Genomic DNA, 23,502 nt, shown 5'->3' with positions numbered 1-23,502 from the left:
GGAATTTTTTCTGGGCACTCTTTGGGCCCCTTGGTACCAATTGAGCATGGTTGCAACGCCACAGCCTACCTGAGTATTGTTGCTGACCATGTCCATCCCTTTATGACCACAATGTACCCAACATCTGATGGCTACTTTCAGCAGGATAATGCGCCATGTCATAAAGCTCGAATCATCTCAGATTGGTTTCTTGAACATGACAATGAGTTTACTGTACTCAAATGGCCTCCTCAGTCACCAGATCTCAATCCAATAGAGCATCTTTGGGATGTGGTGGAACGGGAGATTCGCATCAGGGATGTGCAGCCGACAAATCTGCGCCAACTGTGTGATGCCATCATGTCAATATGGTCCAAAATCTCTGAGGAATGCTTCCAGCACCTTGTTGAATCTCTGCCACGAAGAATTGAGGCAGTTCTGAAGGCAAAAGGGGGTCCAACCCCTTACTAGCATGGTGTACCTAATAAAGTGGCCAGTGAGTGTATATATCTCTCTTGATTCTCGCTAATCAAGTAAGAGCTGATTATATGCAAGAACGAGGGCTCCAAGCCAAAATGTAGTCATTGCTATGTAGACATGCCAAGAGTGGAAGTTCATACAATGGCATCAGCCCGGTTTTCTATCTAAAACTAGGAGTAGGCGGTACTTCTGATTAAAAGCAATTAAAATAAAACTTGGAAGCTGCAAAGATAAAAACAACTGGGTAAAATTGACATACACATTTGTAACTTACAGCAAGCTAGAACATTACACTCAGCCCACACATGTACTGGGACCGTGAAGCTGGAACAGTCAGCTAATGCTAGGTGGCCTTTCCTAAAATTCACTTGTAAGGAAGGCTTAACCATCTTAACACACGGAGACAGTGTCTACAACTCTTTCTTAAACTTTGACAAAGTGTTCATATAGCCCGAATCAGCAGATGAATATTATAATATATATTATTACACGCATATACATATAGGTACTTCTCAACTTTGAAACTGAAGGAAAAGTCTTGGAATTATGAAATTCAAAGGATTGATAGACAAGTTAATGATGATAAAAATGGAAACCCAATCATCAAAAGATCTCAATTTGTTCAGTATGGGAGTATGAGCGCCATGCACAGAGCTTCACCCACTTATCCGCCTTGGCTGCCATCAGTGAGATTATTAATGGTTGTCTTAGGAATGTTTAGATCACCAGATCTGTATAATGTGAGACAAGTCTCCAGACGCTGCAGGCAAAGGTAGCATTTTGGGACACACATGCAGCTCACTATAGCACAAGCAACATGCAGCCTAGCGTTATGTTGAAACATGGCTGCTGGGACACTTTGGATAATTGGCCAAATACACCACCAAATGAATGTAATGCTGAGGGAATAATGTACCTGGAATGAAGACTGGAAGGGTCTGGCTATCGTTCATTATGCCTCCATAAATCCCAGGAGTAGGTTAAGTTTGACATTCCCTTGTGGAGCCCACTTTGTCTCATCAGATTAAAAAAAACAGCGAATAGTAAACTTTTCTATACTGCAAATGATATTAGCCGTCACATACCAAGCCTACAGCAATCATTTTTTTACACAAACCATCATAGGGATTTTGAACAACATTGGGCTACGTGCCAGAAGTCCACCTACAGGATTTCATTCCATTGACCTCACTCAACAGATCTCAAAGGCCATCATGGTACAGACCAAAATGACAATGGGGGCTGGAATGGAGGCCTGAACTCTTAAGTGATGGGTCCTGCTTTTGTCTTGGACAAATGGATAGCATGAGATTGATCTGGACACCACGTAGGCAACACAATGAAGAGGCCTTCATGCGAGAACGAGAAAGTGTCTTAGGAGCATTTTTTTCTTCCAGAAAATAATGTGAGGCTGCATGTCGCTTGTGCTACTGTAAACAGTCTGCTTGGCTACCATGGCCTGGGACTTGTCTCCCACTGAGCACATCTGTCGGGATTTGCAAAAGGAGCTGCCACCAGAGGATCTTGATGATTTGCATGCCCAAGTGCATACAATATGGCAGAACATGCCTCAGTCAACCAGTAAAACCCTCATTGATAGCAGCCAATTTGTGTCTAAGTGTGGGGATTTTGGTGTGTGATGCTTATACAGTGGCTTCGGAAGGTATTCACCTCCATCCCCTGACTTTTTACCTGCTTTGTTACATTACAATCTGTGTTTAAATATTTTTTTAATCAAAATTTGTGTGTGTGATGCATCAGCACTAAATAGTCCAAGTTGGTAAAATGAAATGAGAAAAATTTAGGAATAAATTATATCTAAGGGATCTAATAACTATAAATTGGCACGTGCATATGTATTCACCCCTTTTGCTAGAAAGCCCCTAAAAACTTCTGGTGCAAGCAACTGCCTTCATAAATCCCATGATTAGTGAAAGCAAGTCTACCTGTGTGCAATCTAAGTGTCACATGGTCTGTCAGTATATATACAGGGTGGTCCAAAAGTAGGTGGACAGAAAATAACATTTACTTTGATTTATATATAAAATTTTATTTACTAACACAAGCATAACATTGACAATTAAATTTTATTCTGAACAATAATACAAAAGCCCTTACATTTTATCACGCAGGCGCTCAAACTGTTTTCCATCACAATTTGCACAGCTTTGAAGTCTGCCTCTTACGCTTCGACAAACATTTTTGCACAAGTCTCTTTGGGTATTAATTTCTTGAAATGCATCTCTTATGTAATTTTCAAATCACTGACACTTTTTGGTTTTCAACTATAAACTTTGTCCTTGAGTACTCCCAAAAAGAAAAAAACCATTGGGGTCAAGTCTGGTGAACGTGCTGGCCAATCCAGTGGGCCTCTTAGGCCAATCCATTTATTAGGAAATGTTTCATCAAGATACTCGCGGACTACTCTTGAATAATGTGGGGGGGCCCCATCTTGTTGGAAATAAAGGTCATTTGAATTAGGCTGTAACGGGGGAACAACTTGATTCATTAGAATTTCGAGATACTTATCTCCTGTGACTGTTCCATCAAAAGAAATGGTCCAAAAACACCCAAAACATTGAAACCAGGCTCATTTAGTTGTTGCTCTAATGTTAACTGCAAGTTCTCCTAATACCAGTAAATACAATTATGTCTGTTAATATGGCCAGATAATTTGAAAGAAGCTTCATCACTCCACATAATGTTATCTAAAATTACTGGATTTTCTTCAATTTCGTTAAGCATAATCTAAATTGCAGCTGCCTGTCTGGATCATCCTCCAATAAACCATGAATTAGACGTGGACGATAAGCTTTCCACCCAATGGATTTCAGGATTCACATGATGGAAGCTAGTGAATAGCTTATTTACTCACCGATAACGGTGTTTCTCGGAACCCATGACAGCACCACGGAGACAGGGGGTCCGCCCATCAAGGACAGGAACCTACAGATAAAAAGGCGGCACCTCTCCTCCGCCCCCAGTTGGTTACAGAGCATCAGAGGGTCTCCCGGTTAGTTAACAACAAAAGTATATACATAACATTATAATATTGCATATTATGGAGAAGCCCCGTGTCTAACAAAACCACTTTGCACACATTAACTCATGCTCACCGCACACGTGAAGGGGGGGGAATAAGCAGGTGCTGTCATGGGTTCTGAGAAACACCGTTATCGGTGAGTAACTAAGCTATTCTCTCTCACCCATGACAGCACCACGGAGAGAATTTCAGAGATTGGTAGCTTAGGGAGGGACCACCGCCTCAAGGACCCTTCTCCCAAAGGTCAGGTCAGACGTAGAGGCTAGATCTAAGCGATAGTGCCTGAAAAAGGTAGGTGTTGACCAGGTGCCCGCCTTACAGATCTGCTCTATTGATACCTCTGATCTTTCTGCCCATGAGGTCGCCATTGCCCTTGTAGAGTGAGCTTTTAAACCCTCCGGGATGGTATTCCCACTGGATGAATACGCCAGGGCCATCGCATCCATTATCCACCTTGCTAGGGTACTCTTGGATGCCTTGAGTCCCTTCCGAGTTCCCTGGAAACACACAAAGAGAGACCCTTCCTTCCTACATCCCTTGGTGGCCTCTAAGTACTGAACTAGGCACCTCTTCACATCCAGGGTGTGAAATTTCTCCTCTCCCCTATTCCTAGGGTTTGGGCAGAAGGAAGGACCACTTCTTGGGACCTATGGAAGTGTGTCGACACCTTAGGTAGGTATGCTGGATCAGGTTTTAATATGACTCCATCGTCTAGGATTTTAGTGAACGGGGGTATTGCTGACAAAGCTTGAATATCGCTCACTCTGCGAGCGGATGTTAGGGCCACTAAAAGTATAGTATTTAGTGATAGGGTTTTTAGGGGTGCTGACTGGATGGGCTTGAATGTGGGCCCAGTTAGTGCAGACAACACTAGGTTTAGATCCCATGATGGTATTTTCTGGGTGGTTATTGGTCTAGACCTGGCTGCAGCCCTCATAAACCATGCCACCCAAGGGTTGCCTGCCACATCCTGGTTATAAAGGGCACCTAGAGCCGCTAACTATACCTTCAATGTATTAGTTGCTCTAACCCTTTTTGCAGAAATTCAAGAATTTTGTCAATTTGTACTCCATCCTGAACCCTTACCCCGGAGCTGGATAGAAATTTCCTCCAAGTTCTACCATAGGCCATGGTTGTGATCGGTTTCCTACTCTTTTGTAGTGTGGTAACCAGGCTTTCTGAGAACCCCCTCAGCAGTGCCCTTTCAAATTCCATGCTGTTAAATGGAGGTTCACTGCCCGAGGTTGTAACACAGGACCTTGGGACAGAAGGTCGGGGAGATCTGGTAGAACCAAGGGGTTGGTTATTGACAGTATTCTCAGCCAGGAAAACCAAGATCTTTTTGGCCAAAACGGGGCTATTAGTATCATTCGTGCCCTGTCTTCTCTGACTTTCCGGAATGAGAATGGGCGGCGGAAAGGCATACATTAGGCCCTGCGTCCATGGAAGCATAAACGCATCCAGGGTCAGGGGATTCCCCCTGGGGTCTAGGGAACAAAATGCTTCCACTTTTTTGTTTTTGTGGTCGGCAAACAGATCAATGTCCGGGGCTCCCCACATTTGTACAATCTTCCGAAAAATGGACTGTTTTAGAACCCACTCCCCTTGATGTAGCTGGGTGCGACTTAGTCTGCTGTCTGGTTTTCTGCTCCCCGTATGTGTAGTGCAGATAGGGATAGTAGGCTTTCCTTGGCTAGCGGGAAAATTTCAGAGGATGTGTTCATTAGTGTTCGGGACCTCTTAAGGCTGACTGGTTGGCTAAAACATCCCATTGGAGATCTCTCGTATGTAGCTGCGCCCACTGGACCGCCGGCAGGCAAGCGGAGAGGGACCCTAATAGTGACATTTCTTTCCTTAGCGTCATGGAAGGGTTCTGTGTCACTCTTGCTACCATCTGAGCGATCCTCTCCTTTTTGTGGTCTGGCAAGTAACACTCTTGGGTGTTTGAGTCCAGTGTCAGGCCTAGGAACTCCTGGACTTTTCTGGGCTCCAGCCTTGATTTTTTCAGGTTTAGGAGCCAGCTGAGGTTTTTTTTTTTTTTTTTTTTTTTTTTTTAGAGTGTCCATCACTCTGTCCCTCTGTTCCCTGCATCTTTGGGATGAGTTGCTCGCTATTAAAAAGTCATCCAGATATGGGACTATTAAAACATCTTGTTCTCTTAAGTGAGCCATCATCTCTGCCACTAATTTCGTGAAGATTCACGGGGCTACCGAAATCCCAAATGGCAGGGCCCTGTACTGAAACTCCCTTATTTCGCCTCCTATGGAGACCGCAAGTCTGAGGTATTCTCGGGAGTCTTTCTGGATGGGAACGTGATAGTAGGCATCGCTGAGGTCTAATACTACCATGAAGCAATGTGGAAAAAGAATTTTGATTGTTGACTTGATCGACTCCATTTTGAATTTCTCGTTTTTGACATAATCGTTCAGCCTCTTTAGATTTATAATTGTCCGGAAGGTACCGTCCGGTTTGGTTACTAGAAAGAGGCGAGTAGAATCCTCTGCCTTTCCGCCGCAGAGGAGGACTCTTTTGTTCAACAGGCTTAGGACCTTTTTTTCGAGGGCTTCTTGTTCTGTTACTGATGATCTTAATGGGGTCACTACATATTTTTGAGGTGGGAGAAAGTCTATCCTTAACCCTGATCCTATCAGATTTAATAACCAAGGGTTGTTCGATATTTTCCTCCAGGCTGGGAGAAAAAAGCTTAGCCTCCCTCCCACCCTGGGCAAACAGTCACTTGGAGGGCTTTTTGTCTTGGGATGAGTTACCAAAGAAGAACCCCCTGTCTCTCCTTCTATCGTCCCACTTCTGTTCTCTCGGGGGTCTCCCCTGAAAAAACTTTGTTTCGAAAGGACCTTTTAAAGCCTGTAGGGCCTAAATTTGGGAATCCCTTTTTATCCCCCGCCTTTTGGAGGATGTCATCCAATGTCTCTCCAAATAGGAATTTCCCTTCACAAGGGATGGCACATAGTTTCATCTTAGTCTGTAAGTCCCCAGGCCAACATTTAAGCCACAGCGTTCTTTGGGCTGCAGTTTTGGATGACATCCTTACCGAATCAGCCGAAGAGTCGGCTAAGAAGGCCGCCGCTCCCCTTATCACGGGAATGGATTCCAGGATCTTCTCCCTGGGTGTACCCTTCCTTAGATGCTTCTCTAGTTGGTCCACCCACACCATGAGGGCTCTGGAGGTACAAGTTGCCGCTATCGCTGGTCTAAGATTTCCTCCTGTTAATTCCCAAGTGCCCTTGAAGAAAGTATCGGCTTTCTTGTCTAATGGGTCCTTTAGAGTACCCATATCCTCAAAGGGGAATGCAAATTTTTTCCAGGCTTTGGCGACCGCCACGTCTAACTTCGGAGCTTTGTCCCAGCACGTAGATGCCTCCTCGTCAAAAGGGTATTTTCTTTTAAGGGAGGGAACCGTGGAGTTCTTCCTATCTGGTCTCTCCCATTCTTTTTTTATCAGGCCCTGTACATTTTCGTTTAACAGAAACACTCTGCGTCTCTTTTGGCCTAGTCCCATGAACATTATGTCCTGGACTGATCTATCTGGCCGAGGGTCTGCTACCCCCATGGTAGACCTTAATGCCTTTACTAACATGTCTACCTCATCCAGGGGAAAACAATGACGACCTTCTGTTTCCTCATCTGAGGATGACAAGTCGGTGTCTGAAGTATGTGATGTAACTTCCCCTGACTTCGAGGCCTCTGACTGGGAGGCTGCTACTGTGTCCCTTTTCCTTCCCCTCTCTGTGTTTTAGGGATGAAAGGGCACTTTGAAACTCCGATCGGATTACCGCTCTTAGATCCGAGGCGTAATCCGGGGTTTCATCACAAAGAACTTCCTGTATGCAGGAGTAACAGTTTTTTATCCCAAGCTGCTGGTGTTTTTTCTTTCTTCTTTCCCTAATAAGGGAAAGAAGTCTATTATAATGGGGGACATTCACGTAGATCACTTACCCCATTATGCGCGGTTGCAGGTACCGGTTCGGGAGGTGGATTCGGATCCCTCACGGGCTGATCCACAGAAGGTGACTTGCTCCTCGCAGTCGACTTGCTCCGCTGCGTGGAGTGGCTACTGGACCGGCCCTCGCGCCCGTCCTTTTCTTTTTGCCGGCGTTGGTGGTGTCTGGGCTGCTGCATTGGCTGCTCCTCGTGCTGGTCGCTGTCCTCCATGTTTACAGGACGCTTCCAGCAAGGAGCAGCTCCCGGGTTCTTCTTTTGAATCTCCCGGCCCTGATGTCACCTCCTTCTCCCAGCCTGCCCCGCTGTGCCCCTGGGGAGCGCGCAATGCGCATGTGCCGACCTCGGGGATCCGGAAGTTGTCATTCCATTTCTGGGGCAGCGCCATATCGGTACACCTCTGTACCACAGCGCCGTCCCCGCGTGTACCAGCGTCCCCCCAGCCCCATTCTCCTATCCGGAGCGGCGGCTCGGTCCTCTCCCGCCCGCTCACCCTGTACGGCCCCTCGGCTACAGCGGTGGCGGCTTCAGGCACCGACCCCGCCGCGGCAGGGGCCTCCCCGCTGCCAGGACTGCGAACGGGACGGCCTTGGCTCCTCTTCAAAGGTAAGCTGCTGCTGCAGGATCCACGGGTCACCCGTCAAGGACAGGAACCCATCTGGGGGCAGAGGAGAGGTGCCGCCTTTTTATCTGTAGGTTCCTGTCCTTGATGGGCGGACCCCCTCTCTCCGTGGTGCTGTCATGGGTGAGAGAAATTCCCAATTCTATTTTCTGTACAGGTTTGGGTCGACCAGTTTTTGGAGCTTTAAGGATTGAGCCAGTGGCATCGAATTTGTGACGAAGGCGGGAAATGGTTTGTCTCTTCGGGGCTTGAGTACCAAATGTTTCAACCCAATTTGCTCTAACTGTTTCAGCATTTTGAGATTTCCAATACTCTTAAAATCCGTTTTCTTTGATCTGTATTTAAATTATTTGCCATTATGGGTTATCTGAATTATCTGAAAAGAAAACAGATTTTGGGGAGATTTATCTGTGAAAACTGGATCTGTGAAACTGACTCAGTTGCCCTTAGCAACCAATTTCCACCTTTCATTTTCCAAAGAGTCTGTGAAGAATGAAAAATGAAATCTGATTGGTTGCTAAGGGCAACTGAGTCACTTTACACCATGTTTGATAAATCTCCACCTCCATAACCCTATTACACATACTGTCCACCTACTTTTGGACCACCCTGTACACAACTTTTCTGAAAGGCCACAGAGGCTGCAACACCAATAAGCAAGAGGCACAACTAACCAAACACCATGAAGACCAAGGAGATCTAACAAGTCAGGGATAAAGTTGTTGAGAAGTATAAGTCAGGGTTGGGTTATAAAAAAAAACAAACCTCCTAATCTCTGATGGGCCCCTGGAGCACCATCAAATCCATTATCAAATGGAAAGAACATGGTACCACAACAAACCTTGCAAGAGAGGGCTGTAGTTTTGCCTTGAGGAATGGGCAAAAATCCTAGTGGCAAGACGGGAAAGCTCAGAGACTTATCCAAAGCGACTTGCAGCTGAAATTGCAAAAGGAGGCCATACAAAATACTGACTTTAGGGGAGTCAATAGTTATGCACACTGAAGTTTTAAGTTATTTTGACTTTGGTTTTCTTTTTATTGTGACGCAAATGCCAAATGTTCACAGTTGTAGACATGTTTTCTACATGAACTGATGCAAACCCTTAGAAGGGGAAAAAAAAATTCCAGGTTGTTAGGTAGGAAAAGACGAATAACAACAAGGTGGGGTCGAATACCTTCTTAAGACACTGTACTAGATACTGAATAATTAGAGATATTTAAAACATTTTGTCTGCATTTTTTCTATCAATTATCGTTCCTGTAATTCTCATAATTCCATGACTTTTCCTTTTCGCTGCAATTTCAATGTTGAGGAGTGTGTGTGATGATTCAGCTCTTACACGCGCGTCATGGTAGAGATTGTTAAGAACAAATAAAGGTAACATATTTGATTTGTCATTAGCTTGAGGGACTTTTAATTCTAAATAGAATCTGTCAGGACAATTTTACTAAGGAATTTTGTTGTGCAGTAATCCAAAAAGAAAGATTGGAAGCTACATGCAAATAAGATTTGAAGTCCATTTGGGTGTGTTGTTCTACTCAGCACATTCAGATGCCCTCATTGCCCTTCCAGGCTATATTAGATGTTGGTCCAAAGCAAGATGCGCCCGTTACTACAGTACAGGTATGATTTTTATTATCCCCTTCACGACATACGCCATACGCGTACTGTGCACGTCATGTTCCTTCCATTTGATATGGGTTCCGGCGCTGAGCCGACATCTTTCCTGACATGTCAGCTGTTTTGAACAGCCTACATGTGCTCCTAAGAGCCGCGTGTTGAATCGAGATCCACCAGCGGCTGTTAACCTGTTAAATGTCGCTGTCAATCTCTTCACAGCGGCATTTAATGTGATTGCGCCGTAAGCGCGTCACTAATCCTGTCCGTGTCACCTGACCGCAGTTCGCCGAAGGGTTGGCATGATAACCAGGGGTCTGCAGCAGACCCCTGTGGTTGTCATTGCCAGATTGCTATGAGCGCCACCCTGCGCTCATAGGAAGTAAGCATTTCTGATACACACAGGCGATCTGATCATCGCCTGTGTGTAGCAGAGGAGAACGGATAATCACAATATTGAAGACTATTGAAGCAAGTGAAAAGTAAAAACAAAAGTTATTAAAAAAAATAAAAATATAAAAAGTTCAAGTCACCCCCTCCCCCCATTTGCCTCATTCAAAATAAAAGTAAGGAAAAAAAAAAAAACATTTGGCATCTCAAAGCTTTCAGAATCGCCTGATCCATCAATATTAAAAAAATAATCCGATCAGTAAACAGTGCAGTGAAAAAAATACCATAAGAAGTGCCAGAATTACTTTTTTTTGGTCTCCACAACATTGCATTAAAATGCAATAACGGGAGATCAAAAGATCATATCAATACCTAAATGGAAAAGGGAGCGAAAAAAAAAAAAAAAGGAAAAATGAAAAGCGCTGCAGGGTGAATGACCTAGGACATAAACTAGTTTCACAAGTAAAATCTTCCTGACAGGTTTCCTTTAACAGTGAGTGCGACTTCATATGATGAATATTTCATGGGGTTCACACCAAATTCTGCCCAGCTGATACACCTACTCCGGAACAGGACACTATTTAGAGGCAGTCATGACCTTACTGATACAAAAACCGCCAAATTCTCTATTCTAAAGTTATGCCCTGATAGACGACAGCTGTACAATGCACTTACTACATTTGCTTTTGGCCGTTTTAGTGGGCTGTAACATTCATCTGTATTAGGCTGCATGGTACACAGTAAAGACCGGTCCTGTGAAGCACCACAATGATCTAGATTCTGGATTATGTACCTGTGCATATACATCTAGTAAGAGGAGTATTATGTATAGGGCTGCACTATGACCTCTAAGGTCAAGACTGAACAGCAATGTTAACTACTTGCTGCCGCCTATTGCTTAAGGGTCCATTTACATTTACCAAGTAAACGGCCGCCAATTGACAAACCCAAGATCATCGTGAAACAAGACATCATAAGAACACTCATATGTGATCAGTGTAAATGCTTAACTATAAGTGATCTGTCACACAGGCCATCACCCCACTGGCACTTATGAAACGAGAAAGATGCTATTGGCTGTAAACAGCTATATCTACTTGGGCAGATGAACATATAAAACAAAATCTCAAAAGAATGCTTCCCGATATTTTGCCAAGTGATTATGAAATGATAAAAATCTTTGATCGCACAGCATGGTCATTAACAGAATTAGTGAATGGATACATTATATTCTCCTCAACGTCCAGCAGAATATTTGACTTTACTTGCTTCGAAAATTGAAGACAGATCACAGACATTCCCCAATACCAGTGATGGATGTCCATACCTTTGCACTTAGTAAAATGCGCTGCGCTCATTTTCAATAACTATACAGCAAGATATTTCAAATCATTAGAAACCAACGTGGTTCAGCGAAAATTTAGAAAATGTCACATTACAAGCACATTGAGAAAATATCATCTTCATATACTTACATTGTACGTCTCCAACTTGACTCGAATTCTGAAGGTGTAGGATCGGAAGTTGGCATTCTGAAATACCTCCTCGTATGCCTGCTCATTCTGCCAGAAAAAGAACGCCATGTTTAGAGGGAACATAAAGGAGCTGTCAGGACAGGATCCCTCTGTCCAGGAACTAATTGCACCTTTAAACTTGTCAAAATAGCTCAGCAGTCATCAGGGGGAGAAAAAGTCCTTTTCTCTCTTCCCAGAAGGAAGGTAGTCAACAAAGCATGTGCTCACGAGAAGTGCGGACACCCACAGACTACTTTTAAATGAAAAACAGCAGAGAGCACTTTTACCCTCTGGAGAGAAAAAGGAATCAGTTTGCATTCAGATATATAGACACAACCTCAGGAATGGACATAAAAAAAAAAAAAAGTGTAAGCGCTACTATTCGTTCTGCTCCATCCCACAACATGGCTCATACACAGCACACTCAGTCGGCCGCCTTCATAAAAGGTGCATACTAAGGATGCAATCTGGATCGTACAAGTAAAACGCATGAAACCCCTCCTCACATGTAAAGCGCCATGGAATAAATGGCGCTATAATAATAAATAATTATAATAATAAAACCCAGTGCAGCAAATAAGTAAATGACCAGATTCAAAGGGCAGAGGGCAAAGTCATCAGGTCGGTAAATCACTGCGTCATATATTGAAGATATATAAGTAACTGAAGTGTAGTGTTTAAAGTACACTTTGGGAGATACTTCCATATCTATGTCCCTAATGTAGAATAGTAAGCTTTCACATGGAAAAAAATGTTTTTACATGTTAGTGGTTTCCTTTAGTTAATAAAATTGCTCGAAGCTTCAGTCTGCAATCCTTATCCAATGTTAGACCCCCTGATATGCAATCTGCAGACTCATCCAAGCGTTAGATTTTTCTCTGGTTGGTGCATGTCTCCCAGTAATACAGGCTGGATGTGAGGTCAGCATTTCCAGGGTTCAGCTGTCTACATTAGCACAAACCTAACACCACAGCTTCTATCTCACACTTGTATTCCCTTCCTTAATTGTGTCTTTATTTTTTGGCTTTTATCCGGAGTCATGTGGCAAGGTTAGTTAGAGGGTCGATATTGACTTTTAGACATTGATACTTCCTATAGGTGGCACTAGAGTTCTAGTCATCTCCCTCTTTGAAGAGACAATTTGCATATTTCCCAGAGGAGAATTGCAAGGCTTTAAAGTCTCCTCACCTTGGCATGTCAGCCTCGGCAAGAAGAAACATTGCCCCTTGAATGGCGAAAAATGGGCCGACTTTTTTTTTTTTACTCGTCATTCATGTGCAGTCTGTATACAATCTTTTTTTTTTTACAGCATCTATTAATTATTTACAAAACTCTTATGTTACAGAACTGCAATGCATCTGTAAAACTCAGATGCTATAATGTGGCTCCATATGGCATCCAATTTTTTTTTCGCACCTATAGACTTGAATGGGCGAGTCTCAGCTGATTTAACAAACTAGTGAATGCTAGGATTTTTTTTCCCACAGATTATCACTGGAAAACAAACAAAAAAGAAAAAAACACACCTCTTTCACTGAGGAGTACAGCTGCCAGCCGATTCATGCTGCATGATTGCAGCCAGGTATATTTAGAGAAAACGTTTTGAAGATCTGTCGGGAACAGTGATTAGTGCAAGTGCTCGTTACTCTTGTTTGCCTAGGGTGCTCAGGTATGTATCGAGTATCTCGGCTGCTCGAGTGACATGTTCGAATCCCCATGGCCACAACATGTGGGGGATTGCCCATGAATGGCAGGCAATCCCTACATTTTGTGGGTGTCTACCAGATGCAAAACATGAGCGCGCGGGGACTCAAACTTGTCACTCGAGCACCCGCGATACTCGGTACACACCTGAGCACTGTAGACAAACTTGAGTAACGAGCACTTGCGCTCATCACTAGTCGGGGTCCACAGACAGACAAGGTCAGTCAAGCGCCACCTCTGACTATTTGCCCCTCAGTGCTCCAGGTGATTGACAGGTCTCTTCCATGCAGTGCTGGGAAGATCTTTAAACAATATCTTCTCTGAATTATTAAAGCATTTCAGAGAAAAATATACCTGGCTGTAATTTTAGATAGATATCATGAACCATATGTTAGGTACTCTTTCAGAGTAAATGAGTTGAGAATGATTTTTCTATCTGTTGCTTTATTTCACAATACCATGCCTATGCATAGATTCACACTTGGGGCTGACAAGCATTTACATAAAACACATGCTACATTCTGTATTGATGCGGACGTCACTAGAGCAAATGTAGAAACTTACAGCATACCATTACTGAATGCAATATACAATAAATTATACGATAAGCTCTCATTCTCCCCCAAGTTGCAGCAGCCAGAGGGTCAAATGTTTGTTTTTTTTCCATTTTCGTCATATCTGCTACTCTTTACAGCCCTGCACAACTACTTGTAGATCAAAATCAATCAAAAGCATCATACCTTTTCCTTGAGTTCTCCAAGATAAGCAGCATTTTGGCCTAGAATGGCTTCAGCTGATTCTTGAAAACAAGTAATCCACTGATTTTCTCCGAAATCAGCAATATTTGCCTAAAATAAAACCACATCAAGTAAATTATAAGACAGCCATTCAATACAAGAGAAGTAAAGGGCAACCCTGAATATCAAAAGTCAGCAACAGCTGCCCAAGAGAGTTACATTTCATATAACAGGACAATAGTCCAGTGGGCACCACAACAATACAAGGGAGTGCACAATGCATAGTAAGAAACATGCAAAAACAAAACAGAAAAAAAAAGACAAAACTAATGAAATTGGATCCACCCAATAAAAATATAATTTGCATTAAGATGCCACAAATTACAAACATACGTAGAGATAACACAGCAGAAACAGTCAAGAACAATGAAGAAAGCACATTGTGATCATGCCATATACAGTCATGGCCAAAAGTTTTGAGAATGACACAAATATTATATTTTCACATGATCTGCTGACCTCTGGTTTTTATGTGTGTGTCAGATGTTTTTATCACATACAGAAATATAATTGCAATCATATTATGTGTAACAAAAGGTTATATTGACAGTTAGAATGAGTTAATGCAGCAAGTCAATATTTGCAGTGTTGACCCTTCTTCTTCAGGACCTCAGCAATTCTCCCTGGCATGCTCTCAATCAACTTCTGGATCAAATCCTGACTGATAGCAGTCCATTCTTGCAAAATCAATGCTTTTATTTTGTCCGAATTTGAATGATTGACCACAAGTTCTCAATGGGATTAAGATCTGGGGAGTTTCCAGGCCATGGTCCCAAAATCTCTATGTTTTGTTCCCTGAGCCATTTAGTTATCACCTTTGCTTTATGGCAAGGTGCTCCATCATGTTGAAAAAGGCATTGTTGATCGCCAAACTGCTCTTGGATGGTTGGGAGAAGTTGCTCTTGGAGGACATTCCGGTACCATTCTTTATTCATGGCTGTGTTTTTAGGCAAGACTGAGAGAGAGCCCATTCCCTTGGCTGAGAAGCAACCCCACACATGAATGGTTTCAGGATGCTTGACAGTTGGCATGAGACAAGACTGGTAGTAGCGCTCACCTGGTCTTCTCCGAATAAGCCGTTTTCCAGATGTCCCAAACAATCGAAAAGGGGATTCATCAGAGAAAATGACTTTACCCCAGTCCTCAGCAGTCCACTCCCTGTACCTCTTGCAGAATATCAGTCTGTCCATGATGTTTTTCCTGGAGAGAAGTGGCTTCTTTGCTGCCCTCCTTGAGACCAGGCCTTGCTCCAAGAGTCTCCGCCTCACAGTGCGTGCAGATGCACTCACACCTGCCTGCTGCCATTCCTGAGCAAGCTCTGCACTGCTGGTGGCTGATCCCGCAGCTGAAACACTTTTAAGAGACGGTCCTGGCGCTTGCTGGTCTTTCTTGGGCACCCTGGAGCCTTTTTGGCAATAAGGGAACCTCTCTCCTTGAAGTTCTTGATGATGCGATAGATTGTTGACTGAGGTGCAATCTTTCTAGCTGCGATACTCTTCCCTGTTAGGCCATTTTTGTGCAGTGCAATGATGACTGCACGTGTTTCTTTAGAGATAACCATGGTTAACAGAAGAGAAACAATGATGCCAAGCACCAGCCTCCTTTTAAAGTGTCCAGTGGTGTCATTCTTACTTAATCATGACAGATTGATCTCCAGCCCTGTCCTCATCAACACCCACACCTGTGTTAATGGAGCAATCACTGAAACGATGTTAGCTGGTCCTTTTAAGGCAGGGCTGCAATGATGTTGAAATGTGTTTTGGGGGCTAAAGTTCATTTTCTAGGCAAATATTGACTTTGCAAGTAATTGCTGTTAAGCTGATCACTCTTTATAACATTCTGGAGTATAAGCAAATTGCCATTAGAAAAAATGAAGCAGTAGACTTTGTAAAAATTAATATTTGTGTCATTCTCAAAACTTTTGGCCATGACTGTAGTGTCAGACCAAAATAAGGTGCTAGGCCGCCAACACAAACTAACATTATAATGACGGGGATATAAAATGACCAATACGAAAAATATAAACATAAATATGAGAATTTGCATTTCCCCTCAATTAAAATAAATGACAAATGAATATGGATAAAAAATGCAGACCAGTTCATAACTCAGCATCAATTACACATGTACAATACTATTTGCCAGGATAAAAAGGGTTAACTTCCATAAGAAACAGAAGCCGGATTTGGGCGACTTTGCATGACGTTATCTGCCTCACAGGGATCTTTTCACCCTATATTTGGAACCTATTACATCCTTACAAAACACATCATTTCATCTTTTCTTTTAAGTGCCTTTTTTCTCCCCTTAGTGAATTATAATTTCATACTTGAACTTGTTATTACCCACAAAACGGACTTTAAGACGCACCTTTTTCCCCTCAAATTTGAGAGGAATATGGGGGTGTATCTTATAGTCCAGATGTAGCTTATTGGGGGAGGCAGTGAAGCAGGGTCACAGGATGAAGGGTCATTGCTGCAAGAAGCTGGCAGTGGCACGAGGGAAGCTATGTGGAGGGCCCTGGACTGGGAGGAGAGGGGGTTTCCCGGCGGTGTGAGGCAAAAGCCATTGATCTCCAGGCAACTTATCGGTGGTGTGAGGCAGGAGAGGGGTCACCGCTGCGGACATTGATCTCTCGGTGGAGAAAATGGCGCCCTGTCAGCGCATGTGTAGATTTAGATCTTGGCTCAATGTTGAGGCAAGATCTCAATCTGTGCATGCATCAACACTGGCATCATTTTCCTGAAGCCCACCGTCAGATTAATGGCACCTGCCTCGCACCGCCCGCTCCTCCCATCCGAAGGCCCACAGCATCGCCCCACTCCTGCCTTATGTGACCCCGCTTCACCACGCCCTCCCTCCCGAACAAGCTAAATTCAGACTTTAAGACAGACCCCCATTTACACATTAAAAACTTTTTTTCTTTTACCCTCCTTTAAATTTGTGGTGTGTCTTATGTTCCAGTGCGCCTTATAGTCTGAAAAATACGGTATATAAAAATAGGGCCTATTTTTTGCAGTTGATATGTTATATAAATTATGATAATTTTTCTTGGGAAGTGCCAATTTTATTGCATAGTGTCTTATCTCTTTTTTAGAATTTCGTCACATTTCATATAAGAATATATAAGATTAGATGTGAATAGCATTGCTAGAACCACGACTTGGGTGCTGGAAACACTGCTACATATTTTCAAATGTTGACAGGTTCAGTTATGAAATCAGCCATTTCTCAATGATTTTGTCCTCCTGAATTCAAATCTGACAATGAATAATCTTTGTTGGCTCTGGTTTCCTTTCACTGCTGCATATAATTAATGTTTTACCGTTTCACTACTTTGCAAAAATAATAATGCTCCAAATATAAAGATGCAGAACATTTTTTGACAACAATTTTCTGATATTTATTTAGAGGAAACTTAGCAACAATTCAAATAACTAAAACCTGTCTTAACACTATTGTGAATTAAAAAGTTAAGATAAATTGCACTGAAAAAATTGGTCCTCATTCAGTGACAACTCTTTTTGAGTTTAGTATTCCTGATTCAGATCATCCCTTACAATCATCCAATAGTAATCTTCAAGCATTGATGGATTCCATGTTCCTTAGATATCCTTCTCCACAGCCGCAATATACTGGTGAAATCCCTTACCACGCTTATCGCTCGCTGCTCCACAGTTTGGTGGGTGGGTGTCTGAATGCAAATATGAGAAATGACTCTTTAAGGCAGTGGTTCCCAAACTCCAGTCCTCGCAGACCCCAACAGGTCATGTTTTCAGGATTTCCATAGTGGTACACATGTGAGAGAATTCCTGATGCCTTGATGATACTTCCATCACCTGTGAAATACTAAGGAAATCCTGAAAACATGACCTGTTGGGGTCTGCGAGGACTGGAGTTTGGGCACTGCTTTAAGGACATGCTACAGCCAAGATCCTTATATGTTTTAAGGAGATTTTCCCCCCCATCGCTTCAAAGTTATCGGCTCGAGTTTCCCAAAAAAGAAGTTACCACTAATGTGAATGAAACCCATCCAGCCTTTTCCTTGCCATGCGACAAATTGAGAAACTCCTCAACTTGAAGATTACAAACCTGAGGTCCAATAAAGACTCCCTCCTTTATCTTTGCTTCACTCCACCTTCGAATTACCAATGAGATGTTTTGGCATTTTTATCCATTGCCTTTACAAAGTTCTTCATTAGGTCTATCTTAATATGCGATGGTGGGTGATAAAATCTTATGTGGGTCAACAACTGCAGGATGGAGGACAGTGAATGTCGGAGAGGCCAGTCTTTTATTGTAGTGAAAGTCTCTTGCACGATTAACCCACTCACACAGAAAGCAGCAGTGCTTTGTGTTTCCACTCTGGAGACCAGGTAAGAGGGCAACCACCTTTAAAGGGAACTTGTCACCCCCACAGGGCGTTTTTCAGTTAAAGAGCCACCTTCAGCAGCACTAAGGCTGCATTCTGTGAAGGTGGCTCTTCTTTTCTGACCCCCCAGTAATGCCAAAATATTGACTTTTATAATTAGCTCCTCATACCTGTAATGTGTCCCCCTCTATCAGCCGCCTACCATCCATCAATCATGCCTGTCCGGTGCGTCAGTGCCACCCATGATCTGTCCATCTTGATGCCCCGTGCGTCGCTGCCTCCTCTTCATTTGAATCCCGGCGCCTGCGCTGTAACAAGTGTTCTCGGGCATGCGCAGTGCGCGCTGCCCGAGAACCGACATCAGGCTACTGCGCCTGCGTGTTGCGAAGGCCCCAGCCCCGCAGTATGAATACATCACAACACTGTGGGGCGGGTTCTGATGTCTCCACAATGCGCAGGCACAATAGCCTGATGTCGGTTCTCAGGCAGCGCGCACTGCGCATGCCTGAGAACACTTGTTACAGCGCAGGCAGCGATGCACGGGGCATCATGATGGACAGATCGTGGGCAGCGCTGAGGCACCGGACAGGCATGATTGACGGATGGTAGGCGGCTGATAGAGGGGGACACATCATACCTGTGGGACACATTACAGGTATGAGGAGCTAATTATAAAAGTCAATATTCTGGCATTACTGGGGGTCAGAAAAAGAGCAGCCACCTTCACAGAATGCAGCATTAGTGCTGCTGAAGGTGGCTTTTTAACTGAAAAACGCCCTGGGAGGGGTGACAGGTTCCCTTTAAGTTACCACAGAGGGACCACTAATGTTGGTCATAGTTCAGGCATCTCAGCTGTTTCATGTTGTCATAGGTTTCTTCCATGTGGACTGCATAACCAAGTGGAATTGAAGGTAGCACAATGCCATCATGCAGCAAAATAGCTTTTAGCCTTGTCTCAGACTAATCAATGAATATCCTCCATTCCTCTGAATTATGACTTCTCTTCAGAGCTTCCATTAAACTGTTGATGTTGTTGCATGCCATAAGATCACCCTCCATGAAGAAGTGTTGGACAAGATCTTTATCACGGTTACTGAACAAAAAAAATGTGAACATCGCTAGGAGATTCCATTTCTGTAGCCTTAAGGCCCCGTTACACATAAAGATGTCCCAGCGATCCCACCAACGATCCGACATGGATGGGCAAGCTGGTTTCCAATGTAAACATCGGGTATCTAAGAGCCGCGCGGCTCTTAGATACCCGCTGTTTACATTGGAAACCAGCGTCGCTGATCTCTTGTTGCCACACGCACCGATGCGCACTGGCCAACGTGAGACCAGCGATCAAAAAACGGCCCAGGATGATGGAGCACGATCAGCGATACCCGGCAGGGGGGCCGGTCGCTGATCCCCATCACACACGGCGATCTCACTGGCGAGATCACTGTGGCGTCACAAAATCAGCGATCTCCCTAGTGTGTGTGTGACGGGGCCTTTTACACTTGGACAGATCTAAATCTCTAACAAGATCATTCAGTTCACTTTGTGTTAAAGGTGAGGTCCAGTTGAGGTTGCTGACAAAGTCTGGGTCGTGAGAGGAAAATGCTTCACGACACTAAGCGCCCTCGTCTTCTCCACTTGACTGAAAATGTTTCTGGTGCTTTTGGAACCACCAGTTCTTCTGTATGTGGTGTTGGGCGTATTGCAGATTGAACGTTTGCATTTTGTAAAGTCCACTTCGCCTTCCTTAAAACTTGTTTCCTAATGGGGGGACCACCATGCAGAAATAGCAATTGGTAGTGTGATCGGTTGTCTTTCTTGAGATCATTAGGACTGCAAAAGGCATAGATTACCTTTTCCCATTCAACCACTGGGTAAGATGTGATATACATCTACTGCAGCATATGTGTGGAGCCCAACTCTTGTACTGATCACCTATTCTGCAGCCAAACTGCAGGTTGTAGGCTTTCCTTATCATGGTAGTAAAGTTGCCTTTGTGACGCAAATGTGACTTAGCTGCATATGTAGCAAAAACTACCCGCTTTCTTAATGCAAGAATGAGGTATATCTGAAAAAACAGAAACATGTCAATATGCTAAGAAATCCTAAAACTGTATAACTTACACAGAACATTTCTACAAGCAAGTGATGCAACTGTAAGGCCCTGTGAACACGGTGCGGATTCTGCTGCGGATCCGCAGCATAACTGCAGGTGATGTACAGTACCATTAAAGCCTAAGTTAAAAAAAAAAAAAAAAAATCGCTGTGCACATGCTGCGTTTTTTTCCGCGCGGTTTTTGTGTGGAAAAAAAAAAAAACCAGCATGTGACTTCTTTTGTGCGGTTTTGCTGCAGTTTTCCACCTGCTCCATTCTACAAATCCGCAGGTGGAAAACCGCACAAAAACCGCAGTAAAACCGCAAAAAAAAAGGAAGAAATCAGCAGGAAAAATGCAGGTCATTTGACCTGCGGATTTAGTAAAATCCGCGCGGAAAAATCCACGGGAGGATCAGCACTGTGCGCACATAGCCTTAGGCTATGTGCACACGTAGCAGAAAATTTCTGCTGAAAAACCTGACGCCCCTTCCCAGAAACCGCGTTTTTTCTGCGTGGTTTTTATGCGTTTTTAAGACGCATAGAAATAGCCAGAAACGCGGAAAAACCAGCATGCTGCGTTTACCGCAAAGCGTTTTTTTCGCGGTAAAAAGCGCATCAGTATGCACAAAAAGTGCAAAATGCATAGAAATGAATGGGAAGCTTATTTTTAGCGGTTTTATTGGCAAATCCGCTAAAAATACCGCTAAAAAACCTCTGTGTGTGCACACAGCCTTATTGGGATTATGTCATCGGAGCAAATTTGGTGTTTTTTGATTGGTCACTAACATGATAGAATACTTTAAGGGTTAAATAAACTAAATAAATGATGTAATAGACATGGCTACTAAAAATGCAATAATGATGAGGAAATAATGGTGCAATTTTTCTGTAAGCCTTCATGAAAGGTGTTATAACTAATAACGACCGCCGATAGAGCCTGAAAATTAGAGCCAATAAGCAAGTTTAAGCATCATATTCATTTTCAGCACCACAAAATTAGTTAATTTCAACTGTTCTCATTTCTGAACTAATTTGGCTGTAGAACAGTGAAATAAGTCAGATTTGTAAGGCGCCATTTGACCATAACCACCATGGACTGGAGAGACATTTTAACAGGACAAACACTAGACTGCGACATCATTAACTGGAGGAAGAGGAAACTGGATTTTCTAGAAGTTCACAGAGCTTTTTTCCCCCCATCTGCCATGGAAAGCAAAAAGCTGTTTGAGGTATTTTTACATCTAGCTTCTGACATCAGCGCCTATTGTGAGAGCTGCGTATCTAAAGCTTGTGGTCGATCACAGCAGGTTATGGAAACAGGGTGCTGGAGTCAAAATCTTCAACGCAATGCACAGACAAGCTGCGCCTTTATAGAAAAAGCATTAAGATGATCGTGCAATCCACACATTCGCCAACAGCCTGTTACTTGTACGTTCGACAACATTTTACTGCCATTTGAGATCATTAGGGATATCGACCGGCATTAAACAGTTGATTGTAAGTCGTCACAGCTGCCGAGGGCTGATGAATATAATGAGCCTGAGAGAAGAAAGGAACCTCACTCTCCCCACCGGGTCAGGGCCAACGAGCACTTGTATGAAAGTTGGGAGGCTGCATGTGGAGAACTGACAGCCTTTTGCAGGAGCTAGAATTATTCTTTGCACTCCGGCATATAAATTCCTCTCACAGACACGAGGAGAAATAGGCTGCGTCTTTGAAGCCGACACCACTAACGCAGTAGGTGCAGGGCACGGCTCCGGAGAGTACTAAATATAGGTCTACAGCAATGAGCGCAAGTGCATCCCTCTGCAAACATTTAATGGTAATTTATCTTTATGATGTCAGCTCACCCCGCTTTTAGAGATCTCCATGACGGAGGGGCTTGACAAGATCCTTTATGTAAGTAATGGCATCCAGCTAACATAGCTGTACTTTAGATTAAAAAAAAAAAGGAAAGATATTACAATAAATAACGTAGAAATGAGTATTTGTGTCTAGAACAAGCTGTTTGGTAATTGAGCCACACAAAGACGCCCAGCATGGACATCTGTAATAATACAGTGCAGATTCAGTTCTGTGGTCTTTACACAAGTACAAAGGCTTCTCGGAGGGAAAACTTGGCAGGAGATTTGAGCTTTATATCTTGGATTTTGGATCAATGACAGAGCGAGTGAGCCGTATTTAAACAAGATCGTTCAGCGGTTACTTTGCCCGGGAATGAGAATGGAATTTGTGTTTGTCGGCGAGTCTCAAAGCAGTTGTGGAGGCTACACAAGCGTGCCACACATTAGTGCCGCTGCCGAGGGATCATTAACAAACGCAGTTAGGCGCACCTGACAATTTACAAATCTTCTGTCAGACTCGCGCACAAGAAGAGACAACCAAGACGAACATGTAAGAATAGTCCACCAAGTAATCCTGGATGCCACTTTTCTACCAGATAAAAGAGTGGGGGGGGGGGGGGGGGGGAGTGGGTGATGGATGATTACAAAAAAAACAAAAAAAAAAAACCACAAGCGGAATATTTTCAGCAGCTGCCATAATGCAGCATTAGGATGGAGTCCCATACAGCATTTTGCATCGTTTTAACGGGTTTAATGATGCAAATAAAAGCCAGGCCTATAGTGAAAGAGCAAACGGACAAACAAACAAAAAAAAAGTCGATTCCCATGGCTAGGAGAGATCGTCTAGTCAGCTTTTATTTTATGATCTGGTTGTGTCGCTTCTCTAACATTCATTTCTATAGAACCTGAAAATCATCAGCAAAAACATGTGAAAGTGCTGAAAATAAAGTACAATAATAACACTTGCAGCGCATCAAATATATAAACTTGCTGAAATACTGGTGGGCTAGTGCCAGGATATGCGTCCAATCAGAAGGGAGAGTGTTAAGATGGCCACTCTACCTCCCGTCAGCTGTCAGGAGT

At 43.5% G+C, this 23,502-nt stretch overlaps 1 protein-coding gene across 2 annotated transcripts in view; it reads right to left on the bottom strand.

Moving 5' to 3' along the window:
• Positions 1 to 23,502, bottom strand: part of RPA1 (replication protein A1) — a 123,804-nt gene that overhangs the window by 7,220 nt on the left and 93,082 nt on the right. For both annotated transcript variants that reach the window (XM_073565683.1, XM_073565682.1), the window contains 2 exons: positions 14,051 to 14,158; positions 11,568 to 11,654 (listed from right to left, as the gene is read on the bottom strand). In XM_073565683.1, the coding sequence (XP_073421784.1) occupies positions 11,568 to 11,654; positions 14,051 to 14,158 (195 nt within the window). The remainder of the gene's footprint in view (positions 1 to 11,567; positions 11,655 to 14,050; positions 14,159 to 23,502) is intronic.

This window comes from Dendrobates tinctorius, unplaced genomic scaffold, assembly GCF_039654945.1.
Source record: "Dendrobates tinctorius isolate UK_male_01 unplaced genomic scaffold, ASM3965494v1 ptg000016l, whole genome shotgun sequence".
In the NCBI taxonomy this organism is placed as follows: domain Eukaryota; kingdom Metazoa; phylum Chordata; class Amphibia; order Anura; family Dendrobatidae; genus Dendrobates; species Dendrobates tinctorius.
This window is presented reverse-complemented; position numbering and strand designations above follow the sequence as displayed.